We start from the raw sequence: 13955 nt of genomic DNA, 5'->3' as shown, positions 1-13955 counted from the left end.
CTCATAGGGCAATCGAGTAGGCGCTCCGACTTCTAGCGCGATCAGCTGGCTATGGCCTGTGGGCTGGAGATATTCCTCCGTTTCGTGAATGGCTCGCAGCGCACTTTCAATCGGCCCGGTGGCCCCAGTAGTGGGCTACATGGCAATTTACTCGGCGTAAACCACCAGGCATGCACGGAACGCACTGCAGAGACACAGCTAAAAAGGGAAGAGCGGCATGTCTAGACCATAGTCGCCACCAATCGGGGTTGTCATCTTTTGATGCCGATGTCACTGACGCTGACCAGGTGAGCTCTACATTGTTGCAATTCGATTCAAGTTTCGTAATATATTCCGTTTCTCGATACATTTTCTCCAGAAGAGGAACGAGTGGAGACAATCCTTCAAGACCACAACGGGGCACACACACCTTTCCATGGCAGCCATTTTGGTTTGTACATATGGTTTATTTTAAATGTTATAAAACGAAATATGCATTCACATATAATAATAATAATAATAATAATAATAATAATAATAATAATAATAATAATAATAATAATAATAATAATAATAATAATAATAATAATAATAATAATAATAATAATAATAATAATAATAATAATAATAATGTAAAATAATATAATAACCAGCATGAATATCGGCACATGGTCAGATGAAACAGCACAGAGTATTCAACAGTACACAAGCGACGTCACATGGCGCAGTTACTTTCTGATAAAAACTCTAGGCAGGCACTAGCATTTTTTGCAGCTACACATATTAGGATAAAGCATGCAATAAAAATAATAGAACTTTTTGTGCTAACGCGGAAAGGTAGTACCCATCGTGCGTAGTGACTAGAAGTCCTTGGGTTCTGTTCTATGAAAGTATATCAGATTTCATTGTTGGTTTTACGGAAAGTACACTGTCCTTGGCTGGCAAGGCATTCAAATGGGACATTAGGAAGACAAATCTCGAGAGGGTACACTTGCATGGGGTATCCCCGCAGCCTGACCACAAGGTAGGTGCTGACCCCGAAAAGTTTACGCCGCTGAGGTATAATGTGCTGCTCGACAGGTCATAAAGTTGTGGTTGTAAGCGTGGATTGTGGTGTGGTTGTGCTTGTAAGGCTTTGCTTGTAAGTTTTTTTAGGGGCGATGCTCCTCTTGCTCAGGGCAAGTCTCTCGGCGTGCGATAGCCGCTAGTTTTCGAGGCGAGCGCTTTTGGCGCGCTTCCTTTCTCATCGCCGTGAGCTCAGCGAGTGCAAATCTCCAACGTTAACGGGTTATCGAACGCGCATTCGAAGTGCATCCAAAGCGCAAGAGACGCGCATGAAACGCGCGTGCGACGCGTGCTGTCGGTGCGACCCGCCGCTCGGTTAGCTCGGTCGCTGAGGGTGTCGCCGCCTGGTGGCCTTCGGAGGAAGGCATCATTGGCAGTGCCAGCATCTCCCATTAGAAACGCTTGGCTAGTAAGTATAATGTAACCACTATACAAATGAGCCGCAGGCATTAGGCGTCTCATTCTTCCTCGAACCACCACCAACAGCGCCTTCAGCTTACTTGCCTGATACAGCAAGCGTGTCACAATGCTGCAAAGAGACGTTACAACGGAAAATACCATTCTAGGCCAAAGACATGGGTGTAGCCAAGGGTAGCGGCGTTCACACCCGCGAAAATTGGCGGTGGCTATGGTTAGAGTGAGAGTCTATCGTTAGAGTGAGGGGGTCCGTAGTACTATCGTTAGAGTGAGGGGGCCCGTCAGCGTAATATAATCGAGGCTACAGTGACGGGGCCCGTCAGCGCATTCCTATCGTTAAAGTGACGGCCGCCGTCACAGAAGCGAAATCGTAACAGTGACGGGGCCCATCATAATAGCGATGCCACTATAGCAATGGGCCCCGTAACCGTAAAGCAATGATTATGGTAAAGAGGCCTGTCACCGTAGTGAAATGGTAAACATGAAAAAGTGGGGGCGTTGCCGTAAGTTTGTAGTCGTTAAGGCTCCACCACCTAGCTGTTCTGGGGGCGCAGTAAATCTTTATGCAATTTTTTACGGGAAACTACGCTCAAATATTCAAAAGAAAATTGTGCCCTCAGGAAGCGAAATGACTCGATGATTTCAATAAATTAGCCCCGTGTTCTACCTTCTAAACTAACTGAAGACACTACAAACTCGGGCAAAGCACTGGCCAATCGCATTTAACAGACAGTGCACAAAAAAGGGACCTTAATATTGTGAAGGTACAAGAAACGGTTTACAGCCTTCCACTTCGACTGTACCACACTCAGTACTCTGCTGGAACATGAAGCAAGGTTTTAAGGCGCGTTGAACAAATGCCTGTGCGTCCAGGGGATAAAACATTTTTCTTCAAGCTTCATGCCGGTGTCTCTCCAGTTAAAACGTGAATGTCTGACAAAAGTTTATGTGTTCCGTGGGGTGATCACTGCTTTTTCTGTCGCAAGCCCGGAACAATTGAGCATGTTTTCCTTGATTGTCGGGACGCGGGGTTCTTCTGGGATGTTCTACAAAGGACAATAAAGAAATTTTTCCCGCTGGACGCACAAGGAATAAGCTACCTTGCCACTGATAATGAAGATGGTTTTCCGTATACCAAAGCCACGCTATTAGCTCTGCGTAGCATTTGGAGGTCGAGAATGGCTATTCGCATTGTTCATAGACTGTCGCGCCGCCTAGCGAAATTCAAGAGCGTCCTCTCAAGGATAATCAGTAGGCAGACGCTCCCATTGATCCCTTGTTTGATGGTGCTAGCCGCAGTGTTAACGCGTTAGCAAAATAGAAACATGAACGACTTTGTATGTTTCGTGAATAAGTGAATATACCGGACCGTCCGTAACCCAATAAATCTGATTCATTCTTCTGAGACGCGAAGTTTTCGTGAAAATACGTGGCAACTCACGCTTTCGATTATAGCCCGCAGAGTACACATACCAGCTTCACGAGATTTTTTGCATGCACTTTGGGTAGTTAAATGTTCTCGTCTGGCCAATCCAGTTAAAACTTGTCTTGCTTTACGTGCGTATAGCATTCGTCAGTGCTTTTGTAGTGTATGAATCTCATGACATTAATTTTACACGGAAAGTAGCGCGGGCTCACAATTTGCGTTTCTAAACCTTGGCCTACAATGCACGGCCTGTTTTCTTTTACGTTGTTGATAGGTGGCAGCACACTCCAAGCAATTCGTTTCTTGCCGGGTTTTGGACCGAATCGATCTCCGCACACTCAGATAATCGCAGTGAGTGACACCGTGTGGGTGCTGTTCGTGGTGGTATAGGCGTTGTTGGTGCTATCGATGGCGTTTGGCGGAGAGAATTCCTCAGATTACTTTCAGTAAGGATGTTCTAAGAAACCGTCTTGACGTCGAGGATTTTTTTCACTGGACGTAGATGGTTGCCTTCACGCTGATTGTGACAGCGGCGATGAACGCCAGCAGCTGGGCCACTAGCAGAGGTGCACTTCACGTCCCGTCATCCGGTAATGTTTTTTAACGCTAGTAAATTACTTTATTTGTATTTATTGTTTATTATTCTTCAGCGAGCTAAAAATAAAAGCATACTTTTTCTTGTGCATTGAATGTATCCCACTTACAGTAGATATTACAAAGCGCCGCATGCCACCAATACTCTCGAACTCGGACAACGAAGCGAATCAGTTGGAGCGATGAAATATGCAGTTACGACTACAGTTCTTGCTAACTTCTCCTGCACTTCACCGGTGCCGTTGAACAATGTTGTTGTTCGACGAATTTTCGTAGTTTTCACATTTCAAAAATCGTTCGTGTCTCGATATCCTTGTTTCAATCGCGCTGCTGGACCCTGCAACAGCCTAGTTCAGGGAAACGTGGACTCTGATTCTGATCACGGCTTTGATAAAAGCACTACTTACTAGGAAGTTAAATGCTTGTGGTCCGTTTGTCAGCGCCATTCGACTTCACACAGCCACATTCCCCGGCAGCGTCTCGGCGCCCGCACAAGAAACGCCACACTACGTAAACGTGGACTCCGAGACCTTAGCGCGTCCGCTCGGCGCGGTTGCCATGAAGCGTTGCTTTGACGATCATTAAAAAGAACAAAAGTGAGTTGGTGAGCTGGGAACGCATAGCCACGCATCGACTGTGAGGAAATCGAGGCGTGACATGAGAGGCATCGGACGTAGCTGATCAAGCTCCAACACCGAAATCCGTTTCCTTCTACATGTAACTACTGCTGATTCACTTGTAACTTTAGCGCAATACCGTTTTCTTCTAAACAATCGAACATTTCCTTAACTTCATCATTCACCCATCGTTGACACATTGAAGAAGGAGCTGCATGATGCTCACAGCGCAAGTAATGACGACGGAGAAATGTGTTTGCAAACCATCGGTACGTTAAACATTCGGTCCTGTGCAGCCTCGACGGTGCGCTACTCGCTAGTGGCCCACTACTGCAGCAAATACACCTGATAAGCTCGGCGCTAATGATGTCGCAGTGCCGTTCAGTTCATACGTGAATTTTAGTTCACGCAGCTTTCTGTACCACGCACAGAATTACGCAAAGCGTCGTTGATACACGTCGATCAGCGGACACCACCGCCCTGTGCACTGCGGCAAGAAATGAGGTAGCGAACGTTCAGCATTTCCTATCAGTTGGGAAAGTACTTTGGCTCAATATATATTCATTTGACAATGAAGAGTTCATCCGGTGAAAGCGGCATGCAAAATACTTACGTATGTACGTCTTATCATTTCTTATGCGAGTTGATGGGTGATCATTCAAAAAGACAACACTTTTTATTACACTACCGACAGCTTATACACCTTCACCCTGCAATATTTGTCGGTAGGGAACCACTTTTTACACATAAATCATTGTTAGCTTTTTAAAGAGAGGTTCATACTTTCCATATTATATACCCGGGAGTTCCGTAGCACGACCTCTCTCAAGAGGTCTCCGCTGCGGTGGCTACATTAAACAAAGCACTTGCCTCACGGCCCTTGGACGCAAGGGTGTGAATGATGGAGGCACTTGTGCTAATGCCATACATGTCAATCATCGTTTTTATTATCACAAACTTTTGTAATGCATTCACACTACACACTTTTCACGGCATGGTCATGTTTTAATTACTTCTATGTTTTAACCGCCTTAGAGCGAGGGATTTTATGGTCCATATACAGCCGCTTATCACAATCATTGTCCATATCTCTTGTAACATGAACTGGCGCTCTTTGGTCTTGAAATGACCTTTGCGCCACAAAACATCAAACATCATCATCAAAAAAGTCAATTGTAAATATTATTTAAACCCATGCGGAAAGAAGGCGTTTGAGGTGATCAACTTTTCCCGTTATTCCAGTACACTTTTCGATTACTGCATTGACATAACTATTTCAGGACATACTTGCAGAAAATACCACTCCTAGACTCTTCAGGGTATAACAATTTCAGCGGTCTGAGCAAGTCGAGGCCGACGCGGAAGAATGGTTCAGGAAGGAATGTCGATAGGTTGGAGCAGGCCAGCCGTACGGAGAGTAGAACGTTTGCGACGCTGGCAGCGCTCGCAAGCAGCGACATAGCGGCGCACAAATTTATACAGGCCAGGCCAGAAGAACCATTGCTGCACGCAGTGATAGGTGCGTGAAAAACCTAGGTGTCCTGTCGTGGGAGCGTCATGCAGATGTTGAAGAATGGTGGCACGCAGGTGTTGGGGGATAACCAACAAAAGGTCCGGGCCATCAGGCTTCATGTTGCGGTGGTACAATATTTCGTTGCGGAGGACATATTGACGGAGCTAAGGTTCGGAATGTCATGAAGATACTCGCTCAATGACCGTCTTGAGGGTTGCGTCCCGGCGCTGCTCCGTGCCGATGTCGCGCAAATCGGATATGGCGAGCACACAAGAATCGCTCTAATGGACGGCGAGGCTAGCAGGATCCACCGGATAACGCGAGAGACAATCGGCATCTTGGTGTAACCTGCCAGACTTATAAATTATGTCAAAGTTATACTCCTGGAGACGTAGAGCCCAGCGACCTAGGCGACCAGTTGGGTCCTTGAGCGAGGACAACCAACACAGAGCGTGGTGGTCCGTAAGAACTGAAAACTCCCGGCCATACAAGTAGGGGCGAAATTTCGCTACAGCCCAGACCAACGCAAGACACTCGCGCTCCGTTATCGAATAGTTTCGCTCAGCTGTGGAGAGATGGCGGCTGGCATACGCACTAACACGCGTTTGGCCCCCCTGGTGTTGAGCGAAGACAGCGCTGATGCCGTGAGCACTGGCGTCTGTGCGAACTTCAGTCGTCGCGGATGGGTCGAAATGAGCCAATATTGGTGGTGAAGTGAGCAGCTGGATCAGCGTGGAAAACGCAGCTGCTTCGTCTTGGCCCCACGAGAAGGGCGCATTCTTTTTGAGAAGATCAGTGGGTGGTCGTGCAATTGTAGCAAAATTGCGTATAAAACGTCGGAAGTACGAGCATAAGCCAACAAAACAACGAACATCTTTGTTAGTAGAAGGAAGAGGAAAGTTTTTGACAGCGCTAATCTTGTTAGGGTCCGGTTGGACGCCAGCAGCACTTACACGATGACCAAGGACCGTGATTTCTCGTCGGCCGAAATTGCACTTTTTCGATTTCAGCTGTAGTCCCACTCGACGAAAAACGGCTACAATAGTCAACAGGCGAGTTAGGTGGTTTTCAAATGTTGGACAAAAACAATCACATCGCTGAGGTAGCAAAGGCAGATGGACCATTTATAACGACAAAGGAGAGAGTCCATCATGCGTTCGAACGTTGCCGGGGCGTTGCACAGCCCAGAAGGCATAACCTTGAACTAATAAAGGCCGTCCAGTGTGACAAAGGCACTTTTTTCGTGGTCTAAGTCGTCGACAGAAATTTGCCAATAGCCCTAACGCAGATCTATAAATGAGAAGTATCGCGCGCCATGAAGGCAGTCAATGGCGTCGTCGATTCGGGGCAGCGGATATACGTCTTTGCGGGTTATCTTGTTCAAGGCACGGTAATCAACGCAAAATCTCGAACTGCCATTTTTCTTTTTGACTAAAACAACAGGTGACGCCCATAGACTTGAAGAGGCCTCTATGACTCCTTTAGAGAGCATCTTCTCGACTTCTCGTTGTATGACCTGGCGTTCGGACTGGGAAACTTGATATGGTCGCCGTCTAACAGGACTAGCATCGCCGGTATGTATTTGATGACGCATGACGGACGTTTGACCTAAAGGGCGGTCATCGATGTCGAAAATATCTCGGTAGGTGGTCAGAACGTGGTGGAGTTGCACAGCCTGACAGGGCAGGAGATCAGGGGCAATCATCATCGTGATTTCATCGGTAGGTGCGTTTGCTCGGCTGGCTGCAATAGGGGACGAGCAGTCTTCAGGGTCTAATGCCACGATGTTACATGCATCAAGTGGGGAAACATGGCCTAACAAAATGCCTTGCGGGAGAACTTGGGTCGAACTACTAAAGTTGAGAAGCGGAAGCTGAACGTAGTTGTCCACGATAGTCACGATGGTATGCGGCACAGCAACACTTCGCACCAAGAGCACATCCACTAATGGAGACACTATGTAGTCACCGTCAGGAAGAGATGGTGATGTCGTTAAGGCCGCAAACGTGGTGGCTTGCGGTGACAGCCGAACACAATAAACAGCGCACAATCGGTGTGACGGTGAGGATTGCACAGCCCCAAATCGAGGCAGTTCAAGTTGGAGAACGCCGGTTGCACAGTCGATGAGAGCGGCATGAGTGGACGAGAAATCCAATCCAAGAATCAGGTCATTGGGGCACTGCTCAATTACTGCAAAGAGAACAGATGTGAGGTGATCGGTGAATGTGATGCGTGCTGTGCACATTCCTATGATGGCAAGACTTCTTCCATCGGTGAGACGAATAATGCCAGAAGCAGCTGGTGTGAGAACTTTCTTCAGGCGGCGACGAAGTTTGGCACTCATCACAGAAATATGCGCCGCGGTGTCAATAAGTGCAGAAACAGTCAGGCCGTCAACGTCTACGTCGATCAAATTTCGTCGTGCCTGCAAGGAGAGGATTTAAGGTCGGTTTCGAGGATGCAGCTTCACCTCTAAGAGCTGCACCGCTTAGTTTTCCTGATGAGATTTGAGCGGGGAGGTCGGGCGTCGTCGTAGAGGAGTAGGGGACTGCGGGTGACGTGCAGGCGGCAAACGAGACTGATGACGTCGAGGCGACGGTGAGCGGCTGTGCTGCGTATTAGGGGCATCGACGGGTGGAAGGCGGCGGTAGCTGTCGGGGATAGGCCCAGGAGGCTGGAAAAGGCGGTAGCTGTCGGCGCGGCGAGCAGTGTTATACTGTGTATGGGACGAAGACCAATGGTTGCGACAATACCGTGCAGCGCGCCGTATGCGATGGCAGTTAAAACAGATCGGCCGATCATCCGCCGTTCGCCATTCGGCCGGATTGCGAGAGCATGGAAAAGACCGTTCCTGGGTCGGTGACCTGGGGCGAGGCGGTGACTTTGAACGGAAGCCAGCAACGGCGCAGACATCGAAGCCCAAATTGCTGAGTTCTTCCCGCACAATCGACTGTACCAAGCAAACTTGAGGTACTTGCGTATCGACGTGGCCGTTGCTGGGAAGAGCAGGCGTAATTGCTTCGATTTCCCACCAGACGATTCGCGTAATTTCAGACGCCGGTGAAGACTGCCGATGAGAGGTCAGTCCATCTTCGCAGGAGGACGTCGCAGTGGTGTTCGGCAGTCAAGTGAAAGATCTTGAAATACGCCTGCTTTTGGCTTGTTCGAAACGCCGGCATTCCTGAATAATTTTCTCGACGGTCGCGCAGCTCCGGCACATTAGCAGGTTGAACGCATCGTCCGCTATCCGCTTGAGAACGTGGCCAACCTTATCCGACTCCGACATGTCGTTGTCGACTTTACGACATAGAGCCAGCACGTCCTGTATATACGAGATATACGGCTCTGTGGAAGTCTGAGCACGTATAGACAACTCCTTTTTTGCAGCCGCCTTTCCACCGATGGGCTTCTCGAATAAATCGCGAAGCTTCTCCTTGAAGGTGTCCCAACTGCCAATCTCCTCCTCATGGTTCTCGTACCAGACTTTGGCAGTGCCTTTCAGATAAAATAGCACGTTGGCCAGCATGATAGTCGGGTCATACCGGTTGAGCGCACTGGTACGTTCGTAGTAGGCTATCCAGTCGTCGACATCAACTTCGTCCGTACCGCAGAACGTTCCTGGATGTTTCGGATGCGTCAGCACGTACGTAGGTGGGGGTGGGGCCGGTGGAGGCGTTGCCGTAGATGGTGCAGGCGTTGCTGAGGCCGATGGAGAGGTGGCCGTGGGATCAGTCCCGTGTTCCATCACGGAAACTCTGATTTGACGACCACTGCGAAGCTCCGTTGTAGTGCGCTTCGTTGCCCAGCACGTCCACCAATTTGTTACGGGGATTCAAAATACACAGAAGATAGAAAGGAGTGTATTTGCAATATTTACAGATAGGTGTGACACCTCAGGCTTGCTAGGATCTCGCGCGCGGAATCCGCTTCTTCTTCATCGATGCGTCTACGACGGGGTGGTGTCATGCCCACTGCCTCGTAATACTACGATCGTCTGAAACTATATCTGCATAGAGGGGGGGGGGCGGTAATTCTTAGTTTTTCGCTCTAAAATGTTAACCTATATTACTTTGATTATTTTAATCCCATTTTTTAATGACCATGCTGATAAGTTTTGTAAGGTGTCATAACAGATGCCTATCAGGTTTTGTATATTATTACCAGAAACAAAAATCCTGATGTCGTCGAATTATATAACGAACTTTGCACAAGAATTGATACGTACAGCATCATTATTATACAAGTAAACCACAGCAGACCTAAAATGCTCCCTCGTGGCACTTTGTAGGGTACCCTAAAGCACCTGAACGTGCCTTATAAATTTCGACTATTAGTTGCCGCTTGCTTAGGTATGATCTTACTTGCTCAACCATATATAGCCCTTGTTTACAATAACAACTGAGTCTTTTGATTAGAATTGCATGATTTACAAAGTCGAGAGCTTTGGTATAACCAATGGACACCCCAACTGGTTTTAGCTTTTTTTCGAACTATGTTATAATATACTCTTTCTGTCTAAGCAATGCCAACATTGTAGATTTATTTTAAGGAAACAGAATTGCCATTGGGGGAGTAGTGTTGTTCCTTTTCAATGAAGTTTATGAGTCTCCAATGTAAGAGCTTTTCCAATACTCTCGAGAAATTCAGCAAAATAAAAAAACAGATCTGTAATTTTTTTAATTGATCATGATCACCTTTCTAGCAATTTGCATTTTGCTGGGAAACACGGAAGTATTATTTGTCCTAATATTCTAGGTTTCCCGCACAGAAAAAGACAAATTGAAACCCCAGTAAGCCCAGTTAATCTTTTCTTTTCTCTCCTCAGAACGATATTGTGTCAATGCCAAGTTTTCACTTAAAATATCGTTCGCAGTATGCATACGTAGATTTCACATTGATGACAAATAAAGGGAGTAAAAAGCAATGATACAGCATTGGTGGGTAATGAGGATTATGAACTTACGGCTAAAAATACGTGCACACGTGAAACGGTACTCGGCAAATACTAGCGAAAATTGCGAAACACACACACTTGCAATGCAGAGAATATAGGAGTGACAAGGTGGGAAGTCTATTCGAAACGTAATCTTGCAGGAAAACAATTTGAAACCGGATTCCACTTACCTAATGAGGTAGTCAACTATCACAGACCGTTGTTCGAATGTTTATATCAATGATTCATTCACAAAGTGAGCCTAATTAGGAGATACGCGAAATACACAGTATAAGAAAAAAGTAATCATAGTAGGATACGTAAAAATCAACTACCTAAATGAAGCGGAACCGCGCGCTTAAAAGAAAATAATGAGGGTGCGCTAGGTTTTTACATACACAAAAAAAGTGCTTCACGCTTTGATGGTCATAAATTTTGCAGTACTTTGCCAAGAAAATAAAAAAAAAACGTTCCACTGGCAGTAAAGGAATAGTTTAGAGAGATAAATGGATATTATTACAGTAAGCAGTAATTTTTTTCATGTTTTGGATAAAGTACGATATGGTAGGCAATAATGGCACAGCGAAAGAAGATATTACAAAGGGCAATGGTACAGTTACTGGTGACGATTTATAGAAATAATGTGCGAGAACGTACTCGAGAGCTTCAGAAATGTGCAATATTTTCTCTGCAAGTCATTTAAAATTAGAATGGTAAGTAGTAATAATGTCGAAATATATAAAATGGTTTGGCGAAATATAGTCCGATAGCTGACACGATTCTGCAGGTGTATATTCCGAGTGGACAACTGTGCGCGAAAGGGCGAAGGGGGAGTCGAAGTGGGTTAGCGTACACGTTAAGAGAGGCATAGTAGATGAGTGCACAAAGTTTTTAAGTGAATTTATTCATCCTTTTATCGTTCATAGCGGAATTATAATTACCCGTCGAAAACGAAGTCCAGCTCCTGATTAGAGCTGATTGCTAAGGTATATCTAAACCGTGAAACATCAGAAAGAGGAGGGAGGGGGAGGCGATTTTTTTGGCTTTCACCGGATTGATTTCATTGTAGTCTCCGTTTCAGTAAAGGCAGCGCTTTTGAGACACAGTGAAGTAACAACTCAGAAGCTAATTCACGTTTATCTGTACCTGTGAGTACGTTTCGCGCGTTATTCTTGCGTTAAAACGCTGGGAACGTTTCGCTGCGGTCGTTCGCAGAACATTGCTTTGCCTTTGCAGCAAAGCTGTGACTTTTTCTGTTCTGTATGGATATTGGATACAAAATATGATCCCTACATTAGATAATCAATTCTTGGCCGATCCTCCTGAGTGGGTACGAGCCAAGTCTGTTGAATCATCATCGTCATCATCGGCTCCTGCAGCTCCTACGTGCCAGTTGGTGCGGTTGTCGTTTTCTAACCTTGCTCCGTTTCGGTAGGTTCAGTATGATGATTTTTCTTCTTTTCTAGTATCTGCAGCGCATTATTCCATTTAAAGCTGAGCCCGCTTCTTTTTCTTGATTGACTTTATATGAGAGCGCACTGATGTCGAGCAATTCTCGTGGTGAAGATCACTCCCCGTTAACGCCTGTCTGCGCCATGATGACATTGCCCATGACGAGTTTCTCCGCAGTGGTATGGGCAGAGTTACCGTCACGCTGGTACCGTTGGGTGGTCCCTTATTAGGTTGAATAACCCCTAGGCCAATGAAGAAAATCTTCATACAGTGTCCCCAAGCTGCCAGAGCATAACTGACACTCGGCAGTTTAATCGCGGTGGGATGGTGGGCAGATTGCCAGACCAGGTCTGTGTAAGAGACTTAAAAGTTTCATCTTTTGCATCCATTCTGGTGTGTGCGTTTTTTCTACCTGATCTGGTTTGCACTAACCGCACCGCATACGAATAATAGACGCGCAACTGGGCCCTGCCTAATCCTTAGAAAAGCTTTCTGGGGCAGGCGTGGAAGCTCTTTATCGATGCACTCAAGTTGTGGACAACAAGAGCGTCCCGAAACTGTCAGTGATTGAGACTTTTGCTGGTACTTCATGTCCTGTATAGATTACCGCGTGACCTACAGTTTTTAGAGCGGTTAGCTAACATCTCAGTTATTACAATGCCGGATATACGGGCAATTTCGGCATAGTGCTGGAGGTTACAATTAGACAAGCGCTTCAGCGGATGTGGGGGAGATGACGCAAATAGAGATTGTATGGCCTAAGACGACCTGTGTCGTTTGTGTGGTGGATGACATGCAGTGACTACACAGAATGTACGATTCAGCCACAAGAAATTCAAGTTCTTGAAGATACTGACTAAAGGAGGTGCTCTCGGCGGCAGGCTATTGCATTTTGTCACGGAAAGAGCGCATGGCTAGATTGGCCTCCCAGCAAATCAAATGTTCCTTGAGACTTCGATTGCATGGCAGTGAAGGTAGCTGTAGGAAAAGATACAACTTGAGTGGTACAATCGCTGCCTTCGAAATTGGAAAGACTACCAGATTTAGGCTGGAGCTTTTAAACAAGCAGTTCCGCACGGAAAAGAAAATCATTGCTTTCGGACTTTCGATTGTATACCAAAATCAAACAATAAACTTGTACTCATATATATCTTCCTGAAAGGAAATGATGCAACAAGCTGTGAAAGTAGTAATTATTATTTAGTCTTCAGAGGAAACAAATTATTTTTTAAATATTATTAGTAGGAAGTTAGAGCAGTGCTTTTCCTTCCAGATATCATCACCTCCAAAGCATTGCCAAAGAGACGACGACTTCATATAAATTTACTGGTCGGAATTAAAAGAGTAGCTAGCATTTCATCAGTGGCTCCGGGTCTTGATGCGTTGGCCATATTTAAATATATAAATAAGGAATCTCAAAATAATTTATTAGATTTTTATCAACCACCCAATAGGAAGGGCATGACTTTCTCCTTCTTGAGAAATTGCTAAGGTGATACCACTGCCTTCAAATTCGGATAAAGGGTATGAATTGAACAAAATAGGACCATTGCGCTAACTTCCAATTTATTGAGCTTGAATAAAATAACTTTAAATATTTGTCACTTAAGTTTGATTAACAGGAAATAAATTCCAAATCCGCCCAATTTGATTACAGAGCAAGCTGATCTACATGACAGGCACTTATAGACCTTTAGAATAGCATTCAGTTAGATAACCGGCAAAGAAAGTATGCCGCATTAGTCATCCTGGACATCGCGAAAGCGTGTGACAGCGTTGAGCATGTAGCTCTAGTAAATAAGCTGAATGCATAAGTTTCCGGGAGTAGATTTAGCCATGGATTGCTGAATATTAGTGAGAGTGTTTTATATTTCCCAAAGCAGCATTTGTTCGTCTACGCAAGCACTAACAACAGGCGTTCCATAAGGCGCAGTCCTTCTCTCCAGTTTTTTAATGTAC

At 45.8% G+C, this 13955-nt stretch overlaps 1 protein-coding gene across 3 annotated transcripts in view; it reads left to right on the top strand.

Annotated features, from left to right (window-relative positions):
- Nucleotides 1-13955, top strand: part of LOC119162350 (uncharacterized) — a 246514-nt gene that overhangs the window by 199423 nt on the left and 33136 nt on the right. The window contains exon 1 of one of the 3 annotated variants that reach the window (XM_075879679.1): nucleotides 350-430. The exons of 1 other annotated variant lie outside the window; for it this stretch is intronic. Coding sequence is in view for 1 of the 2 variants with exons in the window: in XM_075879677.1 (XP_075735792.1) it covers nucleotides 11827-11975 (149 nt within the window). In the remaining variant the exon portion in view is untranslated. Of the gene's footprint in view, nucleotides 1-349; nucleotides 431-11728; nucleotides 11976-13955 lie in introns of those variants that run through there. One more of the 3 variants, XM_075879677.1, reaches the window with a different exon arrangement.

The sequence above is a fragment of the Rhipicephalus microplus genome, chromosome X (assembly GCF_043290135.1).
Source record: "Rhipicephalus microplus isolate Deutch F79 chromosome X, USDA_Rmic, whole genome shotgun sequence".
Lineage (NCBI taxonomy): Eukaryota > Metazoa > Arthropoda > Arachnida > Ixodida > Ixodidae > Rhipicephalus > Rhipicephalus microplus.
Note: the sequence above shows the minus strand (reverse complement) of the source record. Positions and strands in the feature narration are given on the sequence as shown.